The sequence below is a fragment of the Arabidopsis lyrata genome (genome assembly GCF_000004255.2).
Source record: "Arabidopsis lyrata subsp. lyrata unplaced genomic scaffold ARALYscaffold_5, whole genome shotgun sequence".
In the NCBI taxonomy this organism is placed as follows: domain Eukaryota; kingdom Viridiplantae; phylum Streptophyta; class Magnoliopsida; order Brassicales; family Brassicaceae; genus Arabidopsis; species Arabidopsis lyrata.
The window spans coordinates 4,238,605-4,253,801 of record NW_003302551.1 but is presented as its reverse complement, the minus strand read 5'-3'; the positions used below and the strand labels follow the sequence as shown (position 1 = coordinate 4,253,801).

Genomic DNA, 15,197 nt, shown 5'->3' with positions numbered 1-15,197 from the left:
ATTAATATTAATTTATGTTTGAGACACTTATTAAAGGATAACCAATAAAGTTGGTCTTAGTAGAGTATGTACTTATGTGGTGGGAACAGAGTACGTTGATAGGTTAGGAAGTACAATTATTAGAACAGTTTTTTTATTGAACTCATATCATAAAATGATTATTTTTAGTCAACTATTGAGTGTCCAAATCTTTTATGCAATGCGAAGGAGAAGCCCGCACAAGATGCAAAGTTTGTTTCATATTTCAATGCAATGACAATGTTGGTGTTTCGATAATTGCTTAAGTTATGAGTCACGTATCATGATCTTGTTAATAAGTAATTCTGAAACCAAATTGTATATAATAAGATATTGATATGATCTGTGCTAGTTTTTCCAAAAAAAAGTTTGCTTTTTTTCATATGCTTTTTCTAGTATTAAAGCTGATTTTTTTAATTCGTACCTTTTGTTTGTCAACTAATTCGTACCTTTTACAAATATTTTTTTAAAATATTTTATATATAGAAATGCTTATTCTTCTAAATATAAATCTCTAGTAATGGAATCATACTTTAATTAATGTGGGATTGGAAAAATAAAGCAGGCAATATAATTGATTAATAATTGATATCAATGCATTATTACAAAGTACAATAACAATCTATGCATCTCACACAACACACACTCTAAAATTTAATACTACTACAAAATCATAACCAATGCTTATTCGACGTTACGTTACTAAATTTTAAATCTCTGGAAAAGTTTTAAGAACTAATAATTTTGAGAGACCACTTAAATAACCTTGTAGGTTTAGAAATTAAGCGAGGGAGTCCAAGCACCAGCAATAATAGTCAGAACGAGAGATGGAGAGCATTTCATCAGGAGACATCCTCTCGACTTCGCTCTGCCTCCAAACCACCTGGTTGCTACGGTTCTGCGCATCGGCGGCTAAAGGGTAAGCTTCAATCTTGTGTTTCTGATATCTCATTCTCGTGTAAAGCCTCATTGTCGCTACACAATCTTCATACGGGTCTTGTATCCCAAAATGAACATCATACCTACATAAACACATCATTTATTAATATATAATCTTGAATATAATAAGCATCTCGTGTAAAATAAAAATGTCTAATGATTTTGGATTATTGCTTCTAGTCATATAAAATCTATTTACTAATGTGTGTAGATGTAGAAGTTAATATATTATTAAATATGTGAATCTTTTCACGTTCTGAATCTCTTCCTTATAACTTTAAACCCATACAAGCATCAATACCCACTGAAAAACTAATAATTAACGGATATATATGATATATCATACATACATTTTCTTTTTGTCAAAAAACATCATACATACATAATACACATATATTATAGGATATCAACATACGAGTGCATGCATGTATACTCACTTTCCGAATTAATTTATTTGAATTTATATTTTATGGTACCAAAAAAAAAAAAAAAAAAAAAACAATGATATATTACCCGAGATAGGCTTGGGTTAAGTACTTGAGAGAGTTGCTCAGCTTGCTTGTTTTCATCAACGGTGGGTATTTCGCAGAATCCCTACATAAAAAATATTAAACTTCACCGTTAACAAATAAATTCACATAAAATCATACGTTATATCGAAAGAGAAGTAACATTAAAGAATCTTGTTATATGTATTTTCGTTGTTTACTTAAAAAAAATATAAATGTCAACCTTATCATGGAAGAAGGATATTCAAGTTGAAGGCAGTCAAGATCGTGATCGAGGCCATGTCCCACGAGAATCCTCGCTTTTCCACCTCTTGGACGAATCTTCCACATGGGTTCTCCATTGCAAAGAAACTCTTGAATCTTTCTTTGTACTTGTTTCAACGGCATTGCGTCCCTTAGATTCTCCGGACGTATCCCCGTTGTCTCGTACCTATAGCTTGTTACGGCCATCGAAGGTTTCACATACGTGTGGAACACAACGTTGTCACTCTCATCCGTTATGCAAACCCTCGCACACAGATCCAACGACCCGTCGCTTCCTCCTCCTACCATCTTGCAAGAGAGTGCAACCACTCGTGGAGACCGCGAGGACGTGTAGTCGATCATGGCCTTATCTCTTAGACCTAAAGCCGCCATGCGAGTCGTCAGTCCCTAAAAATGAGAAAAACATATGATTTATATAAGTATATATTCTTGTGGTCGATTCATAGGTTACAAGTTTAATTACATAAATATGAGAAAAGAGGATTACAGAGTTCACGCTCGAAAATTGGCATCTCTCTTGATGGATCCTACGAGCATTCGGGCTTTCGAGGATCGTCATGCAAAATCTGCATCCGCGAAGGCTGAAAATGTTCTTGCATTCTTGTTTTGGCAACGGCCCTATAGATATAACAATTTAGAAATGTTTGCATATACAAAGTGTGTATATGAAATGGTATACATCTATAGATATGAAAAGTGTATAGACGTTATTATTTACCTATGAGATGTTCCCGGAGGGACTCAAAAGATCGGCAATGTTTCTTGCAAACGCCACAAGTAGGTTCATGACCCGAATGATAAGAGATCTTCATGTGCTCGACTAAATGTTCCATTTTGTTGAATTGCCTATAACAAGCGGCACACTTGTTCCTGCACGTGTACATATAATATATACATTCATGTTAGTATAAAATTTACATTTATTTTCATATAATATTGCATGCAACTCCATGAGTCTTCTCTTGGGGATTGTTCATGAAAAGGCTAGGTATAGTAGGCGTATGCCATGAAAATAGTTACCTTAGGGTTTCCGAAGACTCCATTGATGATCTGTAATCCATGGTACGTAAAACTGGAAGCAAAAACTTAAGAGTTAAAAGAGTTTTTAGATAACCGTTTCGATGAGTTTTTTTTTTCTACAGGTGAGTGTGTGAATAAAGGAGAAGGTGAGAGAAGGTATTTATAGATGAATATGTAGAAGAAAGACAAGAAAAGCAAAGCTGGTCATTCTCATATATGACCAAAGATTACAAGAAAAAACAAACACAAATTGACTTAATTGGGTGGGGTCGCTTCTCATGGTAAAAAGAATCACAATTTTTAGTTCTCCTTTGTTCTGAACGATAACAAAGATGCCATTAACGTATGTGTGCACGTGTGTGTGAATATTTGATGTCGATCGAGTTTGTAAACAATAAAACCTCATCAGGTAAGTTAGCACCATGTAGTGGCATGGAGGAAAAAGGCTTACAAAAATAAAAAAATTACAAAGACTTAAAAATACCAAAAGCAAGCAATTACAATTGTTTATATAACCAAAAAAAAAAAAGTTTGTAATCTAATGGTACTGATTTCGAGAAAAAGATAGTATATATTTTAGAGAATTGTCATATAAATTTGAAGACAATATTCGTATTCGTGTGCCAGCAGATTTTCACTTCTCTAGTCAATGTTTCTATCTTTTCGTCAATTTAACGTGTTTCTTAATTTCCGTAATTGTTTTTATGTAGGCACTTCAATATTTTCAGTGACTGGAAAGGAATTAGCAAACACTAATGAAAAAAGATCATTTGCTTGATCAAAATAATAATGAAAACAAAATTTGCTACAAAACATTTTCGAAAATAAATTTTTAGTAATGAAACGTAATTTATGAACTACTCCGTCCGTTTCAAAATATAAGGCTTTTTAGCTAAAAACACACCGATTAAGAAGATCTACTTTTTAAAAGTTCAGCAAATTATAAAAGAGACTGCATAATAGAATTAATCATAAAATATTAAAATAATATATAATTTACATAGAAACTTGAAAACGATTTATATTATGAATTTTTTTTTTTTCAAAATGTCTTATATTTTAAAATAAAGAGAGTATTAAAAAAAGGATGCAACACAAAAATAATATAAATTTCTCTATTTTAAAATTACTATTTCTCTTGATGGTGGCATTCTCGAGGTTTGAAGTATTTGGAAATTGGAACATACTTAGAAAACCTCCTTTTGACCGAGCAATGGGCCAAGTCCAAGATTCTAATTTATAGTGTTCGATCCAAAAGGATTCCAAATTCTTATTAAGAAAAAGTATCATTCATGAATAAAAGCGAAAATGGTCCTTTGGTATCAGACCATGCATATACACCTATCTCTTTTATAGACTAAAAAAATCCAATTTATACTTTTTTTTTCCTTTGAAAATATTCCTTCCACATATTTAATCTATAATAATTTCCTGGTTTGATAAAAAAAAATAAAAAAAATAATCTATGTCGTTTCTTCAAAATTCATTGTCTTTTTCCTCATTTAATTTGCCTCTGCTTTTACACATGCATGTATGTTAAAATTATGCATTTTTAAATTGAAACCATAATATACGTGTCAATTTACATTAACAAATTTAAATAAAAAAAAAACAGAATGATTTTATTTTTTTTGCTTATAATCTTTCTTTTATTAATAATATGTATTATCTGAGTTTAAATTCAAATGAAAACACAATGAACCATTACCACAAGGCATAAACCATTAGATTATATTGTCTATTTGGTTACAATCAATAAATGATGTTTTATAAGGTAATTATATTTGATTGTAAATGTAGATGCAAGCCATCAAGTATCCTCTTATTTTTGGGTTAAGAAAATACTTTTGACAAATAATCCTTACATGCGTAGATAGAAGAAATGTGGGTGAATTGAGAGGTGGCATGGTTGGTAGGTCCACACACATGTATATTCCCCATTGTTCGGATGCTCTTTTGTCATATTTCATGACTGCATCTATTTATATATACACTGAGTTTTTTTGGATTTCCAAATAAAATAAACAAACCTCTAAATCAATTTTACCTAAATTTATTACTGTACTTGTATGTTATATCTTCGATTAAAGATATGTTAACAAAATTGAAAACATTGTTCGCTTTGTTACAAAAATTAACTTTTTATAATACAGTAAATAAAAAATTAATATAAATTTTTGTAAGAAAATAAATTATTGTTCAACTACATACAGTAGTTATGTAGGCATATCAATCAGGTTTGATATATCACGACCGACACGTCCCCTAGTCCGTAAAATCTGCTTATATTTGAATATGATCCGGTCCAAATAATTTTTTTTTTTTTTCTTTGCCTAGCATCTAAAAAAACATTATATCATTGTTCTCATATATTTATATAATTCCTACGTAGTAACAATTTATCATTACTTCCATAATTTATATTTGAGTTTCTATATTTATACACTACAATAAAACACGTCATTAGCGACGTTATTCAGCGACTGATAAATTAGTCGTTGAATTTGAGGACTGAATTGCGACATTTAGGCGACTGAATGTTGCCTAAACAACATTAGTCGCTAATCCGTCTGCATTTGGCGACGGATAACAATAGTCGTTGTATAGTCGCCAAATTAGGCGACTAAGTAGCTTCTAAATATTTAGTCTATAAACTGGGCTACTAATTAGCCACTTTATAGCAACTATAATTTCTAATTGGGCCTTTTAATTGGTCTCGGTCCATTAGATTTACTGCGTTGGCCCATAGTATAAATTCCCTATTTCTAACCGAGGAAACCCTAATTCCGCATTTCTCTAACCCTAGATCCCTAATTCTCTCTATCTCGACGAACCCTAACCCTAACCCTGCAATTTCTCTCCAATTCTCTACAAATCTACTTCTTTTAGGTCTAATCGATGGCTCCTCGTGTTCGCGGTGGAAGAGGAAGCGAAAGAGGGAAGAGGGGACCGAAGTCTCCGGTGAAGCGACCCACTGTCGTCCCTACTCGACCCACATCTTCCGGTGTATCGAGTCGAAGACCAAGGAGCCTTCCGTCGCAGTATGAGTTCACGCCGGCGAACCCTGAAGATCCAAATCATGGGACTGAGCATCCGCCGAATCGTCAGCCTTCACCGCAACTGAGTCTAAGAGACTATCCACCTCCGCTGCAGCTTTTCCAGTCGGGCGAAGGATCTCAGCATGCAGCTGGTGGATCTCCTCGGGGCTCTAGAACGACTCCGTTTCGAGCATCTGTCTCCTCTGTTCATCGTTTAGCATCCGGATCTCCCCGTGCCTCTCAGTCTCCAGCTCCAGTTCAGCCTCCAGCGCCGGTTCCTTCTCCAGTGGTTAATCAACAACGACCACCAAGAGCCTCTCTGTCTGGTCACAGTTCTCAAGCTCAGAACGTTGAAGAAGAAGAAGTTGCATCGAATGAAGAAGCTGATGATGAAACTACATCGGAGGATGAAGGTTTGAGGGATTCAACACTCCTAGAAGATGTCCTCGCGACTTTACATGATACGCTTGTCATCCCAGGCCGTGAGCTCTATACTACTCTCATCTCTCCGACTTTAGAGCCTGGGACGACATGGTAAGGATTCTGAATGTTTATAGGATTGTTTGTATAGAATTGTGTATAGGATTGTCTAGAATTGTGTATAGGATTAGGTATGGTTTAGGTCTGTTTGTGTTAAGGTATGGTTTGTGTATAGGTTTAGGTATGGTTTAGGTCTGTTTGTGTATAGGTTCTGGTTCTTGTTTAGGGTTTAGGTATGGTTCTGGTTCTTGTTTAGGGTTTAGGTATGGTTCTGTTTAGGTATAGTTTGTGAAGAGGTTTAGGTCTGTTTGTATTCTTGTGTATAGATTGTAAGTTTGTTTAGGTATAGTTTGTATTCTTGTGTTGTATTCTTCTGTTTGTATTCTTGTGTATAGATTGTAAGTTTGTTTATTTGATTGTAGGTTTGGTAAGGATAAGGGTAAGCTAACCCGGAAGGTCACCAAGTGTTTTACTAACAAGTTTGATGGACCATACTACAATTGGAGTTGTGTGCCAACTGGAAGAAGAGAAAGATACTTTCTTGAATTCGCTGTAAGCTTCTATCCCTCTTCTACTACTGTATTTTCATATTGTATTTTGATAACTAACATCTGCTTCACTGTCCTCTTGTTTTGGTAGAAAACACACACATGGCATCCCTTAGTTACAGGTGTGGTTGAAGCCAAGTTCTACAAGATCATTGCACTGCGTATGAAAGACATGGTTAGTAAGGCAGGGTCAAAAAGCCCAAGAGTGAGGCCGTATTGGATTGAGAAAACTCTGTGGAGAGAGATGTGTAAGTATTGGGATACTGAAGAAGCCCAAGCCAAGAGTTCAACCACATCAGTGTTGGTGTCGGATCCCGCACCAGAAGTACGAGACCAACCAAAGATTGCCACATGATCAAGATAATGGCCCATAAAGGATGAAGCCCATTGGACCCGTGAGCCGAAGGGACGGTCGAAGTGGTTGTCGCCATTTCGAAAATCCGAAGTGACTACACTGTGACACGAGTTCGGAGTAGAAGACGCGGGTAAGTCGGTTCGCGGACACTTGGGCCGAAAGAGGCGAGGCCCATGAAGATCAGAGTCAACTCAAATTCAAACGTTGAGCATTAAAGCCGAAGAATCAAAACGGACACATTTAAGAAGAAATAATTGTGCTTAATTACTCATTTTAATGTCGTTTATCGGTGTATAAATATAGAGGCCGATGGCCATGTAAAGGGGATCTTCCTCTCGAGAGAGAAATAATATAGCAATTTTCGTATCAATTTACAAGTTTTTATATATTCATTTTTGTCCCTCAAGGATAATCTTTCCCACTTAACAAAAATACTTGAGTGTGTGAATCCGACATCCACATTTTGGCGCCGTCTGTGGGGACTATCAAGATTCTTGAGTGGTCAGATTTCTTCTTTTCTACATTTCCGAGATAAGCGACAATGTCCGGAGGAGACGCCGTTGAAACATCATTGGCCGAAACCCTCAAAGCTATGCAGCAAACCATGTCGGACATATCACAAAAGTTCTCGGATGTGGAGAAGGCCGTTGATACGTTGCAAACATCCCAGGTATCTCTTAGTCAAAATGTCAATAATATACAAACTCGTGTTCGCTCTTTAAGTGCAGGAAACCCGGTGGGAACCCGAAGAGGGATATTCAACTCGCCAAGTTCCGCTGCACGAAATGAAACCAGCGGACAAACAACTCCCGGTGCTACTAATAATGTAGCTCAGACGTCGGAAGAAGAGACGCAGCTCGGGGATGAGGAACAACTTGCAGCTCAGTACGAGCAGGAGAACCTCGACCAGTTCGAGACCATGAGGAAAGTTAGCCAGGAATTAAAAGAAATGAAATCAAAATTTCATCAGGCTACAAGTTCGGAGCCAGACATCAATCGAGTCATTGAAGAAGCTAGGCGAACCCCTTTTACCCCGCGAATTGCAAGTTTGAGGATCAAAGATTCCCGGAAGCTCAAGTTGGACCCTTACAGCGGATTGGAGGATCCAAAAAGCTATCTTGCAGCCTTTCTGATCGCTGCAGGAAGAGTCGAGTTGGATGAAGCTGATGAGGACGCAGGCTATTGCAAGCTGTTTTCGGAAAATCTATGTGGCCAAGCTCTAATGTGGTTCACCCAATTAGAGCCGGGTTCGATCAGCAATTTCGACGAACTATCAGCCGTATTCTTAAAGCAATACTCTATCCTTATGGATAAAAGCGTCTCGGATGCCGATCTTTGGAACTTAACGCAAGGATCTAATGAGTCACTTCGAGTTTTCATCACCAAATTCAAAGGAGTGCTGTCAAAACTCCCAAGAATCTCCCAGCAATCGGCTTTATCCGCCCTACGAAAAGGATTGCGACATGATTCAAGGTTTAAAGAAGACTTAATACTTCATAAACCAGACACAATTCAGGATGCACTCTTCCGCGCAAATAATTGGATGGAGGTAGAAGACGAAAAAGAAAGTTTTGCCAAACGAAATAAACAAGAAAAGCCGGCAATCACCATCCCTACCAAGAAGTTCGAGCCTAAAGAGAGCAAAGGACCAAGGAAGTTTGGGTCGCAACCCTTCAACAATTCCGTCGGGAAGCAATTCCAAGGAAAAGGAAGATCAAACACTTGGGTCCGTGATGAAAGTCTATATTGCGACATTCATAAAGTAACCGGACATTTAACCAAGGATTGCAGCGTTCTTAAAAAGCACCTCGCAGAGCTTTGGGCTAGTGGTGATCTTTCTAAATTCGATATAAAAGATTTTGTGAAGGAATACCACGAAGCAAAGGAAAACTCCAAAGATCAAGATTCCAAAAGACCAAGGTTATCCAACGAGGAAGAACCAAGAAGTTTGAAGGGGAAGATCAATGTGATTCTAGGAGGATCCAGATTTTGCGGAGATTCAATAAGTTCAATCAAAAAGCATCGACGAAATGTCTTACTCAAAGCAAGCTTAAGCGAAGAAGTCGATTTTCAAGGTGCATCAATATCATTCGATGAAGAAGAAACGCGGCATCTCGAAAGACCGCATGACGATGCTCTAGTCATTACTCTTGATGTCGCAAACTTCGAAGTATCAAGGATCCTTATAGATACAGGCAGTTCGGTCGACTTGATCTTTTTAAGTACTCTAGAAAAAATGGGAATCAGCCGAGGAGACATAGTAGGACCTCCGTCTCCATTAGTTGCGTTCACTAGCGAATCAGCCATGTCTCTCGGGACAATCAAGCTACCGGTCCTTGCCAAAAAAGTATCGAAAATTGTGGACTTCGTCGTCTTCGATAAGCCCGCAGCTTACAACATCATCCTTGGGACTCCCTGGATTTATCGAATGAAAGCAGTTCCCTCTACATACCATCAATGTATCAAATTTCCAACATCAAATGGGGTGGAGACAATTCGGGGAGATCAAGAAGCTTCGCGAACATGCTACTTAGCTAGCCACCGTATGAAGATTCAATAGCAGTTAACGAAGCCCGCGAAAGAAGGACTAAAAACAAAATTTCCTAGTGGGCAGAAGAAAGAGGATGTAGTAGTCGAAGTGGCACTGGAAGAAGACAAGCCGGACCGGAAAATTAGAATTGGAGCAACTTTGACTGGCCAAATAAAAGAAGCTTTGATTGAACTCTTAAAGAAAAACAAAGCGTCGTTTGCATGGTCAGCAGCGGACATGCCGGGTATAAATCCGAGTATAATTTGTCATGAACTAAACGTAGATCCAAGCTTCAAACCGGTGAAACAAAAAAGAAGAAAGCTTGGAGTGGAGCGGGCAAAAATAGTAAACGATGAAGTGGATAAACTTTTGAAGATAGGGTCCATAAGAGAAGTGCAATATCCGGAGTGGGTAGCAAACACTGTCGTTGTCAAGAAAAAGAACGGGAAAGATAGGGTTTGCATCGATTTTACAGACCTGAATAAAGCATGCCCTAAAGATAGTTTCCCGCTCCCGCATATAGATCGACTTGTAGAGTCCACCGCTAGAAATGAGCTGTTAACATTCATGGACGCCTTCTCGGGTTATAATCAGATAATGATGAAACCCGAAGATCAAGAAAAGACGTCATTTATCACAGATAGAGGTATCTACTGTTACAAGGTAATGCCTTTTGGTTTGAAAAATGCAGGAGCAACTTACCAACGATTGGTGAACAAAATGTTTCACAATCACCTCGGGAAGACTATGGAAGTCTACATAGATGATATGTTGGTTAAATCATTGAAGAAAGAAGATCATGTTAAACATTTGGAGGAATGTTTTGATATTCTCAATGAATATCAAATGAAGCTGAACCCGGCGAAGTGCACATTTGGAGTCCCATCCGGAGAATTTCTTGGCTATATCGTGACAGAAAGAGGGATTGAAGCCAATCCAAATCAAATTAACGCCTTTCTGAACATGCCATCTCCAAGAAACTTCAAAGAAGTACAACGGTTGACTGGGCGGATTGCGGCTTTGAACCGTTTTATCTCGAGGTCAACAGATAAGTCGTTGCCTTTCTACCAAATTCTAAAAGGGAACAAAGGATTCCTTTGGGATGAGAAGTGTGAAGAAGCTTTTGGGCAGCTTAAGGCATACTTAACCACTCCACCTGTACTGTCCAAACCGGAAGTAGATGAAAAACTTTACTTGTACGTATCAGTTTCAAACCACGCGGTTAGTGGAGTCTTGGTTCGGGAAGACCGTGGGGAGCAGAGACCAATTTACTACGTGAGCAAGTCAATGACGGATCCGGAAACCAGATACACAATGATGGAAAAACTTGCACTCGCGGTGGTAACTTCGGCCCGGAAGTTGCGTCCATATTTTCAATCTCATCCAGTTGAAGTATTAACTAACCAACCACTCAGAACAATACTTCATAGTCCAAGTCAATCCGGACGTTTGGCGAAATGGGCGGTGGAATTAAGCGAGTACGACATAGAGTTCAAAAGCCGGAGCAGTATGAAGGCTCAGGTCTTAGCAGATTTCCTGACCGAACTTCCAATACCTGGAACGATGGGTCAACCGGAGAACCAAACTTGGAAGTTACACGTAGATGGGTCTTCAACAAAGCAAGGATCCGGAGTGGGAATTAGGTTGGAATCTCCGACATCAGAAATTCTAGAACAATCATTCCGACTGTTATTCAATGCCTCCAACAACGAGGCAGAATACGAAGCCCTTATTGCCGGACTTCGACTAGCACAAGGAGTTGGAGCTAAGGAAATATTGGCTTATTGTGATTCGCAATTAGTAGTTAACCAATTTAATGGAGACTATGAGGCCAAAGATTCAAGAATGGAAGCATACCTCGAAGTGGTGAAGGATCTATCTAAAAATTTCTCGAAATTTGAATTAATCCGTATACCTCGGGGAGAGAATACAACTGCAGATGCACTTGCTGCATTGGCATCAACATCAGACCCTGAGTTGAAGAGAGTTATCCCAGTAGAATGTATCTCGGAGCGAAGCATTCAGGACAGCAAGGAAACCCTCGTTGTTACAAGGTCTCGAGCAGCGGCGCGCGACCGTGACGAACCAGAGACCGAACCGCCACCCAACAAACGAAGAAAGTCAAAGGGATCAAACATATCTAACAAAGAACCCGTTGTCTTAGCTGAGGATGTGATTCCAGAAACAATATTGGAAACCGAACCATTAATCGAGGAGGATATTCTTGAACCAAACGAACATCCCGAACCAGACCCACGAATATTTCACAAAGTTGACCAAATTCCGGCTAAAGACTGGGGGGCTGACTGGAGGGAGCCAATAAAGCACTACATCACGACAGGCGAGCTCCCAAAGAATAAATGGCAGGCCAGGAAAATGAAAGTCGTTAGCGCGAAATTTTGTCTGTCAAGGGATACGTTATATAGACGAGGTGTCAGTGACCCTTACCTATTGTGCATTTTTGGGCCCGAAGTCGAGATCGTCATGAGCGAAGTGCATGAAGGATTATGTGGGAGTCATTCATCAGGAAGAGCTATGGCTTTTAAAGTTAAAAGAATGAGGTATTTTTGGCCCACTATGATCACAGATTGTGTTAAGTTCGCCCAAAGATGCAAGCGCTGCCAACTCCATGCACCATTGATCCATCAACCGTCGGAATTATTCTCTTCCATTTCCGCCCCATACCCGTTTATGAGATGGTCAATGGACATCATTGGGCCATTGCACAAATCAACTCGAGGCGTACAGTACCTTTTAGTCCTTACGGACTACTTTTCAAAATGGATTGAAGCTGAGGCGTACGTTGGTATCAAGGATTCAGCGGTGAAGACCTTTATTTGGAAAAACATTGTATGTCGACATGGAGTTCCATACGAAATAGTCACTGATAACGGGCCACAATTCATTTCACACGAGTTTGATGCCTTTTGTGCGGACTGGGGAATCAAAGTTAGTTATTCTACTCCACGATATCCGCAAGGGAACGGACAAGCCGAAGCCGCGAACAAGACGATATTAAGCAATCTCAAGAAACGCTTAAGTCATCTAAAGGGAGGATGGTATGAAGAACTCCAACCCGTCCTGTGGGCTTATCGTACAACCCCTAGGCGACCTACAGGAGAAACTCCATTCTCTTTGGTTTATGGCATGGAAGCGGTAGTACCAGCTGAACTCAATGTGCCCGGACTTCGTCGAACAAAAGCACCGTTAAATGAGGAAGAAAATTCAGAAATGCTTAACGATTCACTGGATACCATAAATGAAAGGCGTGATCAAGCTCTAATTCGGATCCAGAATTACCAACAGGCAGCAGCCCGGTATTACAATTCTAAAGTTAAAAGTAGGCCGTTCTTCGTGGGAGATTACGTATTAAGACGCGTCTTTGACAATAAAAAAGAAGAAGGTGCTGGAAAACTTGGTATTAATTGGGAGGGACCTTACATTATTACCGAGGTGGTTCGAAACGGCGTTTATAGGTTAAAAGACCTAGAGGACAATCCAGTCAAGCGACCTTGGAATGTGATCAACTTAAGGAAGTTTTATGTTTAGAAGCTACATGCATTGTTTATGTACATGAACTACGATTTGGCTTGATCCCGGAATGGGTACGTAGGCAGCTCGAAAACGAGTTCAGCTGTTAATAAAATTTTTGTTTTATTTCTTTATTAAAGGAAGAAGGTTCGGCTATGCGAACATACAAGAGATTGGAAATAAAGCGTTTATTCAAAAAAAAAGGGGGGCGAAGTGTCCCTCATCGTACACTTTGAACTACGAAATCCTCGTTGACGAGCAGAACACTTCAATTCCTTGACCAGCAAGATCGAGGATTGGCATCATGCAGTCCGGAATTCGAGCAAAGTCAGAGATTCCAAGCTCAATCCACTCTCCGGGGTGAGATTCAAGGATGTGAAGATTTCTTGACACCATAGTAAGCCTGCGTTGCATCCGGTTAATCCTCTTCCGGAGCCTCCTCTTTTCCGACGTAAGCTTCCGGTGTTGAAGTTCAAGTGCCTCTATGAATGCCGTCGCTGTTCCTTGGTCTCTGATAGGTAGATCCCTGATCAAAGCACATGGGGCTCGGATCTGAGATCTCAAGAAGCCGCGAAGTGGAGGAGGCTGCCTGTTGGGCTCACTTGGAACATCTTCATTTATCATTCCGATGCTGGAGAAGTCGGGCATAGATTCTGAACAGCGTAGATTGAACTCCATGCCTGCTAAAATAAAAAATGGTGAGGAGTAAAGGGGAGTTAAACCTATAATTTATAGGAACCCCATATCCCTAGCAAGCTACGGATTCTATCCAAGGAATGGAATGATTCGCGGAGAGATTTATGCCCTCGAACGAATCCTGCATTAAAAGACGCATCTCGAAGAATATTTGGAAAAGAAGGAAAGTAGCAAATATTTCCATAAATAAAAGGGCCGAAGCCCATTACGAGTTTTTGTTTTAAAAAAAAAGGAGAAGTGAAGAAATTGGAGAACATTTATGGGAGAGGCTCAGGAACAGGCTCCTTCATCGCCGGTTTAGTCCTCGAAGTGGACGCCTTGTTTTTGGCATCCACTTCGGAACGATCCCGAAGGCGTTTCCGGCAGTCGCTGGCCTCCTCCTCCAAGTCCTCTTCCTCTTCATCGTCGGATGGAACGGCGAAGACGGGGGCGTTCACGGGACCCGGGACTCCTCTAGCGCGGAGATACATCCGAAGCATCTTCGGGATCTCAGCAACGGAGTCGAAGTTCCGCCACTCCCATTGAAAGGGATCACTCTCCAAGGCCCTTATCTTCCTTTCCACCCGAGCGACGCGAGCCTCGAGCGTCTGCCTTTTGAGTCCCAGCCGCTGCCTCTCTTCACACAAGCGACGGTGCTTGTCGGCGACCTAGCATAAAAATAAGTGAATGAGACGAAACAAGAAGTTTTAAATCAAAAACTTTAACATTTACCTTGTCAATGAAATCGCAGGCCTCTTTCTTCTCCTTCGGAGGAAAGTGAAAGACGGCGTGAGGAAAGAGAACGCCGGCCGGTTCAAAGCCGTCGCCGGATAAGAAGAGTGGACTGCCGGGATCAACGGGGGCTACTGTTTCGCTTTCCATTCTTAAAATATTTCTCAAGTGAGACTCTAGAGTCATGTTTAATAAAGCCTAGAGGTAGGTAAGCCTTTATTTATAATGATTTAGGGTTTGTCTTGGAACCATAAATTCATTAATGGTAGCGTTTCCCAGTGGGTTAAACCATTTTTGGAAAATCGAGAAAAGGCAATTATTGCATTAAAAGACGAGCCGTTTTCTTTAAGAAGGGAAAGAGCAACCGTCGCATTAACTGCAAAAATTTCTAAGGCCCAAGCCTAACAAGTTTACCGAGTTGACTAAACCCGAAGTGGGGAACTCGCGTTAAGCCGAGCTCAGCTCTCGCATTCTAAAGAGAAACGTCTGATCACACTATAAAATCTCGGAAGCATTGCCACAAAGCCACAAAACGTTAAAAGCGGACTTTGCAAACCC

The 15,197-nt window shown here is 39.6% G+C and overlaps 2 protein-coding genes across 2 annotated transcripts; one reads left to right on the top strand and one right to left on the bottom strand.

The window, feature by feature from the left end:
• Positions 1–573: 573 nt before the first annotated feature.
• Positions 574–3,569, bottom strand: LOC9313155 (RNA exonuclease 4). Its single transcript, XM_002875371.2, has 6 exons — positions 2,751–3,569; positions 2,449–2,600; positions 2,218–2,348; positions 1,690–2,117; positions 1,471–1,551; positions 574–1,040 (listed from the first exon to the last, which is right to left on the bottom strand). The coding sequence occupies exons 1-6, from the start codon at positions 2,789–2,791 to the stop codon at positions 800–802; spliced, it is 1,074 nt and encodes a 357-aa protein (XP_002875417.1). The 5' UTR covers positions 2,792–3,569; the 3' UTR covers positions 574–799.
• A 2,079-nt stretch (positions 3,570–5,648) lies between these two features.
• Positions 5,649–6,207, top strand: LOC9313154 (CASP-like protein 4U1). Its single transcript, XM_021025077.1, has 2 exons — positions 5,649–6,137; positions 6,202–6,207. The coding sequence occupies exons 1-2, from the start codon at positions 5,649–5,651 to the stop codon at positions 6,205–6,207; spliced, it is 495 nt and encodes a 164-aa protein (XP_020880736.1).
• The last annotated feature ends 8,990 nt before the right edge of the window (positions 6,208–15,197 follow it).

Bases quoted from the DNA above. Each gene is read 5' to 3' on its own strand.
- LOC9313155 (XM_002875371.2), bottom strand. From the start codon at position 2,791: ATGGATTACAGATCATCAATGGAGTCTTCGGAAACCCTAAG. The intron at 2,349-2,448 runs GTAAATAATAAC...TTATATCTATAG, and splicing joins CCTCCGGGAACATCTCATAG to GGCCGTTGCCAAAACAAGAA. The intron at 1,041-1,470 runs GTAATATATCAT...GTGTTTATGTAG, and splicing joins TTAACCCAAGCCTATCTCGG to GTATGATGTTCATTTTGGGA.
- LOC9313154 (XM_021025077.1), top strand. From the start codon at position 5,649: ATGGCTCCTCGTGTTCGCGGTGGAAGAGGAAGCGAAAGAGGGAAGAGG.